Consider the following 18,920-nt stretch of genomic DNA (forward strand, 5'->3'; position numbering starts at 1 on the left):
CGCTTTCCAAAGCTTTGGCCAGGAAGGGCAGGTTTGAGATAGGACAGTAGTGCCCGAGGTTGGAGGCAGTAAAGTGGCTAATCTCAGGTAGTAGGAACTCCATTCTAGGGAGGCGGGCTAACCTGGGAACAAAGTTCTATGCAAGCAAATCATTGTAGTGAGTGTAAATATTCTGAATGAGTCTTCATTAATGTTCCCCTCCTCCCCTCCTTTGTGTAAATCTTGACTTTACCATCGCTGTCTGTCACACAGTTAAAGTGATCTGGCATGGAACAGATCATTTGATCCAACCAGTCCCTGCTGGTGTTTACACTCCACACAAGCCCCTACTTCCATCCTTCTCCTATCCCCTTCTCCCTGAAGTATGCATCAAGTATTCTCTTCAATACCTTTTTGCTTTAACCAGCATTGAGTTCCTTTGTCCCATCACCCTCTGCATGGAGAAGTGCCTCTTAAACTCCTATTAGATTGTTGAGATTTCTTCCAAATGTGAAAGGCACTGTATAAATGTATATAATAATCCTTGCATTTGATATAGCGCCTTATCACATCTTCAAGATGTCTCAAAGCGCTTCACAGGATATACTGTAAAGTGTAGTGATTGTGTTTTTTGTGGGCAAAACGCGGCAGCCAATTACGCACAGCAGTGTCCCACAAACAGTCATGGGTTGAGTGACCACATTATTATTATTAATTTATTTTTTATTTACATGAAAACCTATCCCCCAATCGACTAACAACTGGGTTCCTACTTACCGCTGGATAAACAGAAGCTTGAGTGTGGAGTAAGGAAACTTGCCTAAGGTTTTGTCCTATTATTAACTATCTTACATTAATGCCCTCTTGTTTTGAATTTGCCAAATTGTGGAAACAGCTCAGCAATGTCAAAGTGTTCATGGTCACACTGTTCCCTTACATACAGTCCAGAACAGTTTAGAACAACAGTGACCGGGAGACATACATGTAAGATAGCCCCAAGGAGAGCGCAAGGAGTAATTTTTTCACACAAAGTTGTTGGTAAGTGGAATGCCCTGCCAGCTAAGGTGGCAGAGGTTAGGTGTTTTCAAGAGGGAAATGGACAGATATATGATAATTAGGTGATGGGGATAGAACAGAGCATTGGGATTAAAGTATGGCCTTCTCTGAGAGCTGGTGCAGACTCAATGGGCTGAATGGCCTGCTTCTGCGCTGTAAATTTTATGATTCTCCAATGCCTGTCTTCATACTCACCATGCCCTTCACTTCTTCCACATGCATTAGGCAGGAAGTGCCGAGTGGCTATGGAATGTTTTTGGCGGCTAATAAACCAAACAGCTGGGGTGAGTTTGCGAAATGTTTTCTGGTGGTGGTTAAGTTTAATTTTTTTTCAGTGAGTACATTTGATGTTCACTCTTAAGATTAGAAATGTAAAAGGAAGTTTTCAGAGATGAAATTTGGAGAAGCCTTTTTCATGCTGATTAAGGCAATTGTTGTAGGTCCTGGTTTAGAGGCTGAGGGCTTCTCTTTTGTCATTCTGTTGTCTGACACATGCTGCAAACATGGTTAAGAGCCTGTGCCATCTATACATGGAGATTCCTGTGCTTGGAATGAAGAACACTCTTTCCTAAAGGGACACATCCTGCTTTCCTAATTCCAGAGAGAGAGGCATAGATTGGCAGGAACCAAGGCTTGGGTACCCCAGAGTGTGTGCTGGTGTACTGGAGTTTGCAGAGTTAACAGGAGCCGAGTGCTTATTAGTGGTTAGAGTGGGAATATCAAATGACTGTCATTGGATTGATTGGCCAAAGGATTTTTTATTGACAGGATTCTTTGGGTATTTCTATTGAAATTTGCAGGATTTACTTTTTTTTCCAAATGGTCTAAGTCCTTACAAAATAGCATATGCTTGTGTATGTGTTTTGACTCATTTCTTGTTGGTTTGTAAAGTTTGCATTTACCAAAGTTACATAAAGCAATTAGTTGCAAAGTTAGTTTAGAGGATCTTGGCTTCAAGTGCATTCTTATGCAGCCATCATATTTCCAAAATATGGAATTTGTTTTTAACTACAAAATTGATGTAGGAGGGAGAAATAAAAGCATTGATGTATCCCAATTAGTGACTATACTTATGCTTTCATTATAATAATGGGTGTATTTGGTATACTCCCTTTTGGTGTCAATATCTCAAGATATCTCAGAATTTATTGTAAAGTGTAGTGACTGTATTTGTAGGTTAATGGAGCAGTGAATTTGCCCACAGCATTTTACCTAAAACAGCCAAAAAGTGAAGTCCAGGATATCGAGAAAAGTTCCCTTCTCATTTAAAATAGTGCCAAGGGATCTTTAATGCTGCTTTAACAGGCAGACAGGATGTTTGTTTAACATCTCATCTGAAAGACAGTAACACTAACAATACAACAGTCTTCCAGCTCTGTACTGGAGCACAGTCTAGACTGTGAGCTCAAAGTCCTGATGTGGGATTCAACCTTCTGTCCAAAGCCTGTAGAGCAGCAAGGAATTTGGATCCTGAGTTAAGTTCATGAATAAAATGTTGTCAGAGGAATGACCTTCGTTTAACTATAATTAGATAAGGTCTCTGTTTGATAAGGAGTGACTTCAACCAACCTGACATGAACTGTGAAATCCGTACTAGAATAAAAAGAAATGTAAGTTAAATGTGCCTTGGAACGTCCTCCTGATGTGAAAGGCACAATACAAATGTAATTTGCTGTTGTTGTTGGTACGAGATAGCCTCTTGACTCAATGCATCAAGCATCCTGCTAGCAGTAACATATCTACATCTTGTTCTTACAGCATGTGCAGTAAAATCATAGGTGAAACCTCTGGGAACACTGACTTCGATAAAATTAAAGTTAATATTAATTTACATTCACACACTTCAGATTTCTTGCCCCTCTTTGCTTTGATCTTGTGAAAAAACTTTTTTATCACTTCAGCACAATCACCTTTTACACGATCAGGATGAAGGCCATAAATCTATTTGAGGCAGAACATAATCGTGCATGATGTTCCAGTATGTAATAATAATAAAATAAAAATTGGTCACTCACTCCATGTCTATTTATGGCACCTTACTGTGTGCAACTGGCTGCCTCGGTTCGCCCACAAAATGCAGTCAATCCATTTTATAGTATATCCTGTGAAGCGCTTTGAGATGTCTCAACAATGTAATAGGGTCCTATATCAAATGCAAGGATTATTATTAATAAGTCATATTTTCTTGAGTACAGACCATACTCATTGCTCCTTTGACCAACTGTCCTTCCTGGATATACAACCCATTCAAGATTGAATGGGTTGTATATTCAGGAAGGACAGACTCACCAACCTTGTGTTGAAATAAATGACCTTTTTAAGGCATGAATTTATTGCTGTCATTCAGTTGATTGGAAGAGGAAGTCTCACTTTTACGCCAGCTCAACACTTGGCAGGAGTAAAAATGAAGCAAGACCTCTGAACTAATTTTAGCATGACGCAGTTTAACATGATCACAAAGGGAGACATCTCAACACTTTCTTGTGCCACAAGAGCAGAATATCTAGGAAGGTGCAGGAGAGGAAAATACTGCAAAGAGAAATGTACCCTCTCTTTGAAGTTGGTGTCTTCAGAGGTAATTAACACATGTGGCAACAACAACAACAACTTGGATTTATATAGAGCCCTCCACGCCGGAGGGCGTCTCAGAGCACTTTACAGTAACGGATCCCGGGACCGAGCCAGGGGGAGGGGAGGAAGGTGACCAAAGGCGCGGTCGAAAAGAAAGATCTTTAGCAGAGACCTGAAAATAGGAAGAGAGGGAGCGAGGCAAAGGGAGTGAGGCAGGGAGTTCCAGAGCCTCGGGGCATAGTGGCTGAGGGTGGAGCGGAGAACTCGGGGGACGTCAGACCCGGAGGAACGAAGGCAACGGGTACTGTTTTGAGGAGAGGAGGTCAGAGAGGTAGGGGGGTGCGGAGGAGTGCAGGGACTTGAATACAAGTGTGAGGATCTTGAAATCGATCCTCTCTGGGACAAGCAGCCAGTGCAGTCTGGCAAGGACTGGGATGATCGGGGAGCGGAGTTCCATGCGGGTGTTAATCCGGGCGGCAGAGTTTTGAATTATTTGGATTTTATGGATGGTAGTGGAGGGGAGGCCGGCAAGGAGAGCGTTGGAGTAGTCCAGCCAAGAGGTGACAAAGGCATGGACCAGGGTTTCAGCGGCTTTTGGGGAGAAGTATTGGCGGAGACAGGCGATACGTCGGAGGTGGAAGAAGGTGGTGCTAGTGAGGGACCGCATGTGGGGTAGGAAGGATGGAAGAAGGAGGCAATAATAATAATATTAATATTAATAATAATAATGCTTGCATTTGATATATTTGCAATGTTTATTTTCATAATGTACGCACTGGCCATCTGGGTGATGTAGTAAATATATTTTTTATTCTCACAGTAGCTTAGACTGTTCATATCCTGACAATTAAGATACATTTACCATTCATTTATTTTCACTTATTTGAGCCCAAAATACTTCCAATTTACTGCATTTAGGTTAGGACTGAGGACATCACTTCCCAGCACACTGGTCACAGTTTTGTTGTTTGTTGTTTTAATTAAACAAGAAAAGTTTCAATACACCTCAGGAATGGAATAAGAAGCACTAGAAGTATGAGGAATCACTGTGGTAATCAATGCTATTTGGCAAGCTTTCAATAGCATGGTAATTAGATAGACGCTTTCTGAACTTTGGATCTTTGGTTAAGATGTTAAACTGAAGTCCTTGTTAATCCTTCTCATTTTGAATATTGTGATGCAAAGTTTTTCTTGGCGTCCCGATAAAATCGCTCATTTCACTTCATGTCTCAATGACGAGATAAGGCGCTATATCAAATGCAAGGATTGTTATTTTTATTATTATTCACTTCATGGCTGTTTGTTTGTGTAACTGCCTGCTGCATTCGCCTACAAATAATTATTGCACTTTATAGAATTCCTTGTGAAACATTTTGACATGATAAGTGCTACATCAAATGCAAGAATTATTGTAACATTACAAGTTTTATCCCTGCTCGCAGGCACTATAATTGGTCTCTGTATTTTAGCTAGGCAGGGAACATCCAGTGAGTGGGGCTAGTCCTGATCACTGTACAGAGACCTCTGCTGGAAAGAGGATGGGAATGTACATCCTCTTTCCCATAATGTACCCCATCCTCTTTCCCATAATATACGGTCAATTCACTTTACAGCATATTCTGTGAAGCGCTTTGAGACATCTAGAAGACGTGAAAAGCGCTATATCAAATGCAAGTACTATTATTATTATTGTTACATCATTTTGTTGCCCATCCGGCTGTCTTAAAAGTAAAACAAAAATTGTACAATATTCCATAATTCCATTACCAAGTCAGGTTTGGCCTTGTCGGTGAGTCTCTTGGGTGAGGGGGTCAAATAGAATACCAATAAGGCTCACTTGTGATTAATGCTACTTGGGCAAGGTAGTCATGTGCTGCCTTATCATCTGAGCAATCTTATTCCAGCATCAGCTGGTGTCTTTAAGAGACTTGTTTTCTTTACCACCCCATCCATTTAAAGTGTATTTGATAGCTCTACATGTTGGTCAATTGAAATAGAATTGAAATCTGGGGCAATGATGCAACGTGAGGCTTTATCTGCTGTCATCATGTGTTGTACACACTGAGCTGCTTTCTGTTTACAACCCACTTCCTGCAACTGGGAATTTAACTTATTGAACAAAACAAATGTTTCCAGCTGAATGAGGACAACTTCATTCTGCTCACAGAACCATTTGCCAAAGGATGTAACCATAACAAATGGCCTGAGTCAAATGCCCCAGACTGCATTGTTGCATTAAGGAGCAACATAGCGATAATGAGTTTATTTTTTAAATAAATCTTTAGCGTCAGTAGGAAGTTTTTTTTGTTTGTTTATATCATATATATCATATATAGTTCCTGTGCATTTACTTAGGGAATGAGAACTAAGAAAGTTTATTGTTGGCATGATAAACTGGCTGGCATCCCAATAGTTATTCAAATCAGTGTTTGATTTGTGTGCTTTCCCTTTTACAAGCAAGAATTTAATCTAGAGGAACTGGTAACATATTTTTCCTTTTTATTTATTTTAACAAACCTGTACATGTTTCAACTTGTCAGATAATTTTGCTGATTTGGTATTTCAAACTTAAAAATATTTAAATCCTTGTTGAATCTTTTGAACACTTGTTTTGACTTTGGACAACATTGTAAAGACCGAGTCAGAAAAGCAGGGCATATGTTTTTAAATCTAGTCAGCACCAAACCTTTCACCAAACCTATCATTGAACATGACAATCTAGACTAAACTCCACTTGGTTCAATTGAAACGTTCATAAACATACATTGCAACTGAGGATAAAGTACTTAAGTTATGTTTTTCTCTCTGTTATATAATAATAAATAATAATAATCCTTGCATTTGAGATAACGCCTTATCACGTCTTTGAGACATCTCAAGCGCTTCACGGAATATACTGTAAAGTGAATTGACTGTATATTTTGTGGGCGAAACATAGCAGTCAATTGTGCACAGCAGTGTCCCACAAACAGTTATGGATGAGTGACCAAATTATTATTTTATTTATTGATTGATTGATTCATTGATTGCTTGATGGGATTATTATCCCCAGAAAAACGATCCGCCAATCAACTGACGACTGGATTCCTATTTACTGCTAGGTAAACAGAGGCATGTGGAATAAGGAAACTTGCCTAACTTTTCGCTCTGCGCTATAAGGTGCTATCTCAAATGCAAGGTTAGTATTATTTATTATTATATGACAGAGAGATAAACATAACTTAGGTGCTTTAATCTCAGATGCAAATTACGTTTAATGAATGTTACATCAAACCCAGGTCCTCTCGCTTGCAAGGCGAGTGCGCTAACCAATACGCTACAGAATTCCACAACAGTACAACCGACTCCCATAGACCAATGTCTTTAAATATACAAGCTAGTTGCTACTCAAGAGGGCTGAAATTTCAACCATATGACATCTTGTGGCCTCTGATGGGATACATTCCCAACCCCCACCCCCCACCACCCCCAAACCCACCTTCCTCCTCTCCCTATATATTGCAGATTGTTTGTTAGTAAACAGAATTCAAGCTCACTAATCCCTTAACCTGTATTGTGGAATGGAAAGGTTCACAATATTGACATACTTGCGAATGGATGATCTTGCACTAAAAGGTTAAATACTTAGGAGGTTTGTATCATTCTAATGATGGGGATGGTTGGCATTGGGCACTTCATATGTGGAGGATAAGGACACAAATGCCTATCTAAAATGTTTGTGTAATAAGCTCCAGTTACTCTTGTAAACAAAAATGTGGCACTGTGTCTAATTTCGATAGAGGTAAAGCTACAAGCGTTGAGTTGATGGGTAATGTGTCAGAAGCCTGAAATTAAGAATGTTTCTAAAGCAAATTATTTGCCTTTTTGATCGGGTTAATTATCACAGGTTGGATCCCGATTTTGAGTATTTTGCAAAGCTGTAGTAGAAAACAGAAATATATTAAGCTTAAAACTTTTATTCTTGTACATTGTGCTCAAATTCTATTCAGTACAATTTAATTCATGGGTGTTGCTAAGTCTTGTAGGAAAGTTTTCATTTATGTAAGTGTTGAAACAACAACAACAAAATTACATTTGTATAGCACCTTTCATGTCTTGAGGTTGTCCCAAGGCGCTGGACAATCAGTGTTTTGGATCTGAGCAGGGGGTCAAGATCGGGGAGGGTGGAGGGCAGGGGAGGAAGGAGGGTGACCAAAGGCACAGCCTAAGAGGAGGGTCTTGAGACAGGTCTTGAAGGTGGCAAGGGAGGGGGTGAGGCAGAGGGACTGTGGAATGGAGTTCCAGAGGGTGGCGGCAGAATGGTAAAAGGCCCACCCGCCAATGGTGGGGCGGGCGAGGTGGAGTCCGCTGAGTGGGCAGGTTGGTAGAGGATTAGGAGGTCACAGAGGTAGGAGGTAGCAAGACCATGGAGGGCTTTGAAAGTGAGGACCAGGATCTTGAACTGTATCCTCTGTGTATTGCAGGGTAAGTTGACCCACCCACTCACTGAAATAATTGTTCTCAGAGACAACTGATGTGAAATGATCTAGTTTTGTTTTACACACTGTAAGGTAGTGCATTCTAACAGCAGAGAGCAATAAAAACAGGTCACCACGAAGTTCAGATTTTGACTTGCACGAAATGAGTGAGAAGATTTCTAAGTACCGTCTGCTCCAAGATGCAAAAGGCCAATACTGGCCGCAGTTCTTAGCAAACTCTGGGTAATGTTCCTAACCGTCATGTCGTTGGTTTATGATGGTTAATACATTTCTGTACGCGCTGCTTGTGGCACTGGCATGACCTTGAAACACAGAGAAGCGCTTCAGAGGCTCAGCATTTCTCATTAAATTAATTAGATGGAAACTACTTGTTTTTTTAAACAATTGTTGAAGTGTCTTATAAATTAACACTTTCCTCTTTGACCGTGCACATGGTCACCTCCCCCTCCCCCCCACTCGGGGTAGTGCTCTGCCATGTGCTCTGCCACCGTCAAATGTTCTGAGACGCTACCCTGCGTGAAGGGGTGCTATATCAATGCAAGTTGTTGTTGTTGTTCAGGCTGAATTTCGACATTCTCCAAATCCTTAACGCAGATCATTCATCATCTGATCCTGTACCTGCAAAGCTTCTTATTATTGGCTCGACTATGCAAACGCTCTGCTTGTCGGCCTTCCCAACTCCTCCCTCCACAGGCTGTAGATAATCCAGAACTCTGCAGCCTGTGTCCTCTCCCGCACCAAACTCTGTGACCCCATCTCCCCCATTCTCGCCCGACTCCATTGGCTCCCTATCCTTCAGAGGATCCAGTTCAAGATCCTGGTCCTCACATACAAAGCCCTCCACGGCCTCGCACCACTCTACCTCTGCGACCTCCTAACCCCCTACCAACCCACCCGCTCCTTCCGCTCAGCCGGCTCTAGCCTGCTCCACGTCCCCCGACCCACCCACCCCACCATTGGCGGGAGAGCCTTCAGTCACTCTGCCCCCATCCTCTGAAATTCCATCCCCCAATCACTCTGCCTCGCCCCTCCTTAGCCTCCTTCAAGTCCCGCCTCAAGATCCTCCTCTTTGACCATCCCATCGGCAACCCCCCTTCCCCTCCCTTCTCCCCCCCTGACCCCGAGCTCGGGTCTGAAATGCTGTACTCTGTCTAGCACCTTGGGACGTCCTCCCAATGTGAAAGGCGCTATACAAATGTAATCTTGTTGTTGTTGTACTACAATTTTCTTCAACTGATGTGGGAAAGAGAAACTGTGTCAGGGTGTGGGAGTGGTTGTGCAAGGGTGTGTTTGTGTGTGTATGTGTGGGCTGAGGAATGGGGGGGGCAGGGCTGGGAAATGGGGGGCAGAGCTGGGGAATGGTGGGGTCTTAGCTGGGGAATGGGGGGATCTTGGCTGGGGAATGGGGGGAGTCTTGTCTGGGGAATGTGGGAGGTCTTGGCTGGGGAATGGGGGGCAGAGCTGGGGAATTGGGGGGCAGGGCTGGGGAATGGGGGTAGGGCTGGGGAATGGGGACAGGGCTGTGGAATGGGGGGGCAGAGCTGGGGAATGGGGGCAGAGCTGGAATGGGGGGTAGGACTGGGGAATGGAGGGGCAAGGCTACTGTGTCTTGAAGTGTAATGTGAAATCCAGGATTGTTGCCTAAAATGCCCCCCAAACATTTGCTCACTCACTCCACGATTATTTGTGAGACATTGCTGTGCGTATTATGCTCTCAAAATTCACTTCACAATATTTTCTGTGAAGCACTTTGAGACATCTCAATGACATGTTAAGCCGCTAGATCAAATACAAGGATTATTATTATTATAATGTGGCCAGTGGTAAAGTTGTTCAATGTCTTCGGGTCTGAGGATGATCTCTGAGAGTAAGTTGGCTTTCCGCAGAGGCCTGAATTTCAGCTTGTCTGACCTGGTAAGCCCACTTTGTCTTAAAATTTAAGGTTATGCAGAAGTCTGCACAGTTCTTAAATTCAGTGATTTTGGAAGCTTCCGAATTCAGACTAAATTTAAGAATAGTTGGGTATTGATTTGAAGGGTTTGGAGCTATTACGACTTGTGCCTTGACCTCAAGTGACCTGTAAATAGTCTACGGCTTGTTTCATTTGTTTGAGTGATTGAATTTCATGTTAAATATAGTAGCCCGAAGGTCTAACCGTGTGATCATCTTAGTTTTTAATTCCACCTCACTTGGTTTAGCTCCAGGGAGCCTATAATTTCTTTGCTCTTGTGTGAATAGCTATTCACAAAAACTGTTTTTTTGAAAGAAAAAAAGTGCTGTCTGCTTTAGTTACTGTGGAACATGTAATTTGTCAGCTTCTGCCTCTGCAAACTGCCAAAAATATACAGTAATACTGACTGGAATTTCAACCTCCAACACAGCAGGCAGATCATTGTAACTGTTTCCACCACGTAGGCAGGACATAGCATTCAACCAAATCATGAGTGTGTCGGCCACTCTTCCAAGTGGACAGTAAATCCAACAACATAGCTGCCCATAACTTGTACAAAGTCTTTGAAAAGTAACATTGTATTCCTAGGTGTGCAGAATACTGTGATTACCATGTGTGTGTTTTAACACCATGGTCCCATTTCAGTTAGACGGCTGATTTTAGAAACTGCAAATTTGCATGTTGTACATTAAATGACTGCTTAAATATTTAACTGTAGGTTTGAAACTATTTGAATGCTTGCAGGATTGAGAGCTAAACCAGACATCTGGTCTCAGAGAACAGACCAACTGATTGAAACCACCAGCTATTATTATTACAAGTGTAGAATCTGCTCTTTAAAGTTAGTGCTTTACTCTATCTTGTCTCCTTAACCATCATTGAAATCATTGTGTCTATCAATATTCATTGGACGCCTTTGTTACTGTACATCGATATGTTGATTTGACAGTTTAATCGAATCATAAAACATACTTTTTTTGAGCTGTATCCAGAACCTCCTTGTGTTTACTCTAATGCCTCTTTGCGGTAGTGATCAAATTGCCGAATCTAGAATTGGCCGACCCAATTCACATCAGGTGGTGTGCATGTGGAGTCCTGCAGCTCAGTGGTTAGAGCGCTTGCCTCGCACGTGAGGGAACCTGGGTTTGATTCCCAGCAGGGTAAAACGTAAGGCAAGTTTCCTTACTCCAAGCGCTTCTGTTTACCTAGTGGTAAGTCGGAACCTGGTGTTAGTCGATTGGTGGATCGCTTTTCCGGGGATAATAATCCCTTCNAAAAAATAAAAATAATAATAATAATTTGGTCACTCAATCCACGTCTATTCGTGGGACACTGCTGTGCACAATTGGCTGCTGTGTTTCCCCAACAAAAGTACACAGTCATTTCACTTTACAGTATATTCTGTGAAGCGCTTTGAGATGTCTCGAAGACATGATAAGGCACTACATCAAATGCAAGGATTATTATTATTATGGTGATTAAATTTATATTCTGTTAGGTCTTCAGGCTTGGACACAGCTATAAGTATTAAACTAGGGGTTTAAACATTTCCATTCTTAAGGTGCCCAGCTTTGAGTGAAATCAATACAGTATCAACGTGCTAAGTTGTTCCAGTTCGCAAAAGAGACAGCAGTTGGAGCTAATTAATTCACTGTGGTGGGCATAGTAGGGAGGGCTGGTGTAACATCCTATTTAAAACTAACATTTTGGCTATTGAGGGTAATCTGACCAGAGTGCAAAATTTGTCCATGGTGCTCAAATTTACTTTTAAATTCAGTCCTCCTAGTTGCCTCACGTGTTTCATTGCTGTAATTTGCGCTCTGTTTAGCCAAGCCAACATTCACAAACTTTACACGTGCTTTTAAATTGTAAATTTGCAGGAATCGTTCCTAAATGACATTGATGACCAGAGCTCTAAAACTGTGATAAGAATAATCCTGGCATTTGATATAGTGCCTTATCACATCTTCGAAACATCTCAAAGCGTCACACTATCAAGTAAATTGACTGTATATATTTTTTGTGGGCTAAATGCGGCAGCCAATTGCACACAGCGGTGTCCCAAAAACAATCGTGGTTTGAGTGACCAAATGATTATTAGTATTTTATTTATTTGATATTGCTGTAGATAGATGTTTGATCACTGATGTGCTTGTCTTTTGTTTTGCAGTTCTGTGAGGTGGTGAAGACTATAATCCGGGACCAGAGGAGTGTTTTTGTCACTGCTGCGTTAGGCCTGGCTGGGATGTTTTGGCTGGGTTTGGGGCCTTCTACCACTCTTCCCACCATTTTGATACCCTTCTTGCTATGGATGGCTGGCTAGCTTGTGCCTTGACCTCAAGTGATCTGTAAATATGTTAATACCAATGATGTATAAAGAAGATGGACATGATTTTATAAATGTTTATGCCAGTGCCAAAATAGTTGGCCTTTTTGTGGGATGTAATTCCATCAAAACACAAAACAAACTGTATTAGCTTACTATGTAAGCCCATCTGATTTTATTTTAATGGATATTTTATGTCAAGTAGGTTCCCAAAACTAAAACTTTTTGTAACTTACTACGTACTGTAACGCTAAGATTTTAGACATTTTTCACACTTTTTTATTTTAATGACTCTTTTGGCACTTAAAAAGTTTTCTAATTACAGAATGTTTTATTTGCCTGCCTTGACGTAAGCCACACAGAGCCAGCACTAACTTGAATTGTTGGTCGAGATGCAATGGTCTTAATTTTATTTTTTGCACTTGTGTGGCTTATGTGTCAGCAATGTGTGCTTGGTCACAGAAAACTAAAATACAAGGAACTTCCATTATAACGTTGACTCACTTACAGTGCTGATGTCTTGTGGACACAAACTAACTGGAAGCAATGTACACTTGGCTGGCCTCTGACCTGACTCGCCTTCTGCTTGCATTGCATTTTCGGGTCACTTCCTCCAGCGTGCACTATGCGCAGGAAATGCAGCTGATGTGACCGTGCCAAGGAAATTGACAGCGGCATTTCTGCATCATGCACCATGTGCAGGAAGTGATGTCAGCATCGAACCGGCAACCTGGAAGTTTATCTTTTTTCATGTTTTGCTCATAACGTGGCCTCTGAACTATTGACCGCAGTGGACCATGTTACAACAAGGTTCCTCAGGGTATGGATTTTCAGCAGCACTGACACATTTCAGTGGCTCCTAAATGGCAGAGAAAGCTCGTTGTGTCTATTCCCTATTCCTTTGTTCAAAATCTTTCTGAATAAGAAATAAAAATAGTGTATTCTTCTTAAAATTCCAAGTTTGTTGAGTAGTCTTTACATGAACACAAAGGTTCGCAGGACAAAAACGTCACAAAATAAAAAAAATTGTAGGGAGGGTTTTTATATCAAAAAAATCGAGAAAATCAGGGGCGAAAATAAATGAACAGATCACCCTGTAAATTCAGTGAAAATAAGTATTGATTCTGAAATTTCTCACCCTCCCCACCTCATACATGGATTGTCACTTGTGTGATGTTTATGTACTCATCAGTAATGAATTGCACTTGGTGACGTTGGTGGCACCAACTAACAATGTCAAGTGAGGATTAAATAAACTGGATGAGTGCTGTGTTGTACAAGGACTTGTTAATCTATTCCTTAGAAGCTGATGTCTTATCTTTCCTTTGTTAAATAACTAGTTTATTGAAAACTTTCACCTCCCATTGTTCTTGAATCCTCAATGATGTGGGTCCAAGCTGGTTAGTAATTTGTAGGGTTACGAATTTTTAGCATGCAGGAATTTGCAAAGGGCATTCTGCCCAGTCCTTTTCTAAACCACACCAAAGCTTTTCCTATCAACAACTGTAGACCCCAATGTATCTGAACAAAACCCTGCTGACTCGCTCCAACTCCTCAATGTCTCTGAGCAAAACCTCCAGATTATTGGGTAATTATCATTTTAACAGGAAAAAAAACTCAAAGTTGTGATGGGAGTTGATTATTCTGGATGGATGAGATCGAAGAGACTTGTTCAACCTGGACCTTTCCCATGATCTTATGATTGATGCTAAGATGCACTTAAGTACAGAAAGCAATCAACTTCCATGCTAGTAATGAAAACAAAATGCAACAAAACAACTTTTCTGCAAGTACAATCCTGAGCTTCCGGTTTCTTGCCACTTCAATTCTCCTTCCCACTTGCACTCTGACCTCTCCATCCACGGTCTCCTACGCTGTTCCAATGAACCACAATGCAAGCTCGAGGCGCAGCACCTCATTTATCTGCTGGGGGCCTACAGCCCTCTGGCCTCAATGTTGATTTCAACAATTTCAGACCATAACAGCTCACATTCCCCCACCCCCTCTTCTGTGACCATTACCACATCATCTGGGTCCCAGACACACTTTTTCTCTCTCTGGTTCTGCCTATTTTGTTGCAATCTTTCCCCCCACTTTGTTCTGCAGTATTAACACCTCTATTCCCCTGTTGTGTTGCAATCCCCCGCTTTGTTTTGCATCATTACCACTTTTTAACCCATCATCCCCTGTCCTCTACCTCATTTTCTCTTTTGTCTTCCTTGTCCTGCCTCCCCCCTCTCTGTTAGCCCTTAAAAGCCTCTCCCTCCCAATATGCCCCAGTTCTGATGAAGAGTCGTAGACCCGAAACGTTGACTCACCTTCCTTTCTATATAGATGCTGCTTGACCTGCTATGTGTTCCCAGCGACTTCGGTTTTTGTTGCCATACTAATAATGTACTGATTAACAACTTGCAATGGCCCTAGATTGCTTGAATTTTAAATCATAATCATGCAGCCACATTCAATAACTACACCGGTTCTTAGGTTAGGTCTTAGGTCTTCTAGGTTTCCCTTTCCCATATTCTACAGTATAATGAAAGGAGGAATAGTAGGTGGTCCACTATAGATCCCCCTCCCTTTGGAACTCCATCCCACAGTCCCTTCGCCTCACCCCCTCCCTTGCCTCCTTCAAAATCCATTTTAAGACTAAGCCTTCAGTTACCCCCTAACCTCACCTTCCCTGCTCTTCACTCCCCTTGATCCCAAACCCCAGCTCAGGTGCACATCCTTGATGATTCAGCGCTTTGGGATGGCCTCCTGACGTGAAAGGCGCTATACGAATCTAGGCAGAAGAAATCTAGGCTCAGATTGTTTCAAATGGCAGCAGCTTCTTTCAATTTGACTTGAGATCAAATTGGAACACACTCAGAGACAAAATGATCTATAGAAACTCAAAGGCTGGATGTGATGACCACACGGACACTGGATCAAAGATGCCAGTGTTAAACTGAAGAAACAGATTATCTCCAAATGCATTAACTTCTCAGCCACAACCATCTGTTGAACAGAAGGAGCTTTATGATCTGTCTTTTCTCCTAATCTTAAGGGTCTGGATCGAATTGATGCAAAGGTCCTACAATTTTCTGCTGATATTATGTCACAGCTTTAGTTCATAAAATCTGTATATTGAACATCTGGTGAAATGAACTAGCCTATGTTGTTAGCAGTTATCAACTACCGTATTTCTATTTTAATCATTGATGCTTGAAACCTCATTGATACTGCTACCCAGCAAGTCGTGTACAGTTAGTTCAGGTAATACTAAGATAAGTCTGAGGCTGATCCATCATGGAGCCCTATAGCATATTGGATAGAGGGCTCACCTCGCAAGCGAGAGGACCCGGGTTCAATTCCCGGGCAGGGCGAAACCTTGGGGGAGTTTCCTTACTCTCCACACGCTTCTATTTATCTAGCAGTAAGTAGGAATCCGGTTGTTAATCGATTGGCAGGTCGCTTTCCTGGGGTAATCCAAATCCCTGACTGTCCATCGCCTTGGGACGTCCTCATGATGTGAAAGGGGCTTTACAAATGTAATTTGGTATTGTATTTATCAAGTGCAAGGATTATTATTATTATTACAAAACTTTACAGTACAGAATAAGGTCATTCGGTTCATTGCGTCTGTACTTGTTCTTTTAAAATCCATTCAGTCCCACCTTTCCACTTTTTCACCGAAGAAGAGATGATGGATGACGGCTTGATCATGTGGCACACAGTTGTCTCTTTTTTGCTTACTTTATACCCTCGTTTTTTGCTGGCATAATGTCTTTACAATTCATTGCCCTATTTGGTAATTATTTAACACAAGCAAAAAAGATGAGTACAAGAATATTCTATTCTTTATATCACAAGCTACTGTTTTATCGCCTGGTATGCCTTCAAGGTTTCAATACCGTCACATGGTTTCGGTTCCTCACTTAAGTTTAGACCAACAAGTAATTTTGCACACACTACTAGACTCAACAATAGCATTTACAATTACAGTAAAACTCGCAGTAAAAGTCTGATCTGTATATTTCATATAATTGCCTAAGTCGTACATCTGCCCACGTCCCATTGAGGAGTTTATATTCAAAGCAAGTTTGACATAGCTCATACTTTGCGTAAGTCATATTAAATGTATCGTCCCAACTGATATGACTTATGTGAGGTTATTGTATCAATATCCCGAAGCTGTCAATCATGCCAGAGGCAGTCCAGCCCCCAGACTGACAAGCATTGAAAGTGTCGTGCTTCCCTATTGGTTTTCTCACCCTGTCAATCAAAGCATCACTATCCACACATCCCACACCCTTCTTCCCCCACCACACCACTCCCCCACTCCCCCAGGGGCATTCTGAATGGTGACATCCTAAAACCATGCCAACAGTGCTGGACTTCAGTCTCATAGGGCATTAGCTTTTGACGGTTTATATTTACCAGGTAGATAATATCTTGGTAACTGAGAGTAGAAGGAGGTGAGCCAGAAGTTCAACGCAGCAAATAGACCTTTGTGGGCATACCTAGGGTATATCTTTACTACTCAAACCAGGAGGGGGTAGGGAGGGGGACTTACCTCAGGCCCATTTAATAATAATTATATTTAATGTATATAATGTGTTACATTTACTGTAATAAATATGCAAGCCACAATTTTTGACCCCACTCTTATAAAGTCACACTGCATTGATTGCATCCATCTTTGTGAAGCTTTTCACCCACTGCAAAAGCAAGGCTAAGTGATGTATAATGTCTTGTATCTTTCTCGTGTTTTTAAATTACCTGGGAGCAGGGTGTCATTCCACTCAGTTTCTGTTAACCCTGCAAGCCAAAGCCCTAATGGGTGGAATGATTCTGGCTGGACAAGCAGTGGGAAAGTTACCCAGGGATCAAACACAGGTCCTCTTGCTTGCGAGATGAGAACTCTAGCCAATACATTACAGGATGCTAAATGTTTGCGTACAAAAAACACAGTCACTACACTTTGCAGTAAATTGAGGATTTACAATGTCCTGCTTATCTAGTAGACGTATGCTCTTGACAAATGTGGACAAATCTTGCAAAACAAATATTGGAAAAAGCACAAGTTAATCATTGGCATGTTTCTTTGCAATACTGCGGTTCTGTTGTTCTCCATGTATGCTTCCTTTCATCTATGTGTCTTCTCTACTTTGGAGGTTGATAACCAAAGCACCCAAACTTTTGTGCGTCAGCCTGGCTCAGCTGATAGCACTCTTGCCTCTGGGTTGGAAGGTTGTGGGTTCCAGCCTCATGTGGGACTCAAACTTATATAGTCTAGGCTGACTATGCATAGTCAGTGCAGTGCTGGGGCTCTTGCATTGACGGAGGTGTCATCTTTCAGATGAGATGATAAACTGAGGTCCTGTCTGCCTGTTCAAGTATATGTTACAAATCCCACAGTGCTATCCAAAAAGAAAAGGGAGTTTCTCCCAGCCAACAATCCCCTAAATAAAACTAATCATTCATTTCATGGCTGCTTATGGGATTTCACTGAATTATTGTGCTGCTGCGTTCGCCTACAAATACACAGTCACTCCATTTCACGGTAAATCCTGTGAAGCGCTTTGGGAACCCGCCTGAATTGAAAAGGACTAGATCAAACACAAGGATATTATTATTACTGTAATATTATTAGTTTACACATCACAAGATCACAAGATTAGTTCAGATTACGAAGACCCTTTTGGCCTATTTGATCTCATCCCTCCAGAATGCCCACAAATCTTTCTCCTAAGACAGCATCTTTAAATGAGTTCAGTGTCCTGGCCTCAACCACTCTTCCTAGTAACCTATTCCAGTTGTTGATTACCTTCTAAATAATTTTTTTTAAATAAACACATGGTGTCTGTCCTGAAATTGCCTTTTGTAACTCTAAAACTATGGCCTCTTGTTCTGCTACCTCCGTGCATCTTCGTGCATCCACTCCCTCCGTTCAACCTGCTCCATATCCCCCGCCTGGCCCTCCCCATCATCGGCGGTGGGGCCTTCAGCCTCTCTGCTTCCACCCTCTGGAACTCCATCCCACATCCCCTTTGCCTCGCTCCCTCCCTTGCCTCCTTCAATAATAATAATAATAATAATCCTTGCATTTGATATAGCGCTTTTCACGTCGGGAGGACGTCCCAAAGCGCTTCACAGAACACACTGTAAAGTGAATTGACTGTATATTTGTGGGCGAACGTGGCAGCCAATTGCACACAGCAATGTCCCACAAACAGTCATAGATTGAAAATGACCAATTTTTATTATTGTTTTTGGTTTTTGGAGGGATTATTATTAGCCTCTGTGTGGAGCAAGGAAACTTGCCCAAGGTTTTGCCCTCTGCCTGGAATTGAACTCAGGTCTCTCGCTTGCAAAGCTACAGGACTCCAGGTCTCTCGCTTGCAAAGTTACAGGACTCCACAAGGCACATCTCAAGACTCTCCTCTTCGACTGTGCCTTTGGCCACCCTCCTACCCTCTCTGCCTTCCAGCCTCCCTGATCCCAACACCCCACCCCCACTTGGGTCCTAATCCCTGATTATTCAGCGCCTTGGGACATCCTCCCGACGTGAAAGGCA

The 18,920-nt window shown here is 41.9% G+C and overlaps 1 protein-coding gene across 1 annotated transcript in view; it reads left to right on the forward strand.

Moving 5' to 3' along the window:
• Positions 1–13,304, forward strand: part of LOC103189387 (lecithin retinol acyltransferase) — a 15,275-nt gene extending 1,971 nt beyond the window's left edge. Inside the window, exon 2 of the mRNA XM_042337638.1 lies at positions 12,206–13,304. Coding sequence (XP_042193572.1) covers positions 12,206–12,358 — 153 coding nt within the window. The 3' untranslated portion in view covers positions 12,359–13,304. The remainder of the gene's footprint in view (positions 1–12,205) is intronic.
• The last annotated feature ends 5,616 nt before the right edge of the window (positions 13,305–18,920 follow it).

Source organism: Callorhinchus milii, unplaced genomic scaffold, assembly GCF_018977255.1.
Source record: "Callorhinchus milii isolate IMCB2004 unplaced genomic scaffold, IMCB_Cmil_1.0 Scaffold1, whole genome shotgun sequence".
NCBI lineage: Eukaryota > Metazoa > Chordata > Chondrichthyes > Chimaeriformes > Callorhinchidae > Callorhinchus > Callorhinchus milii.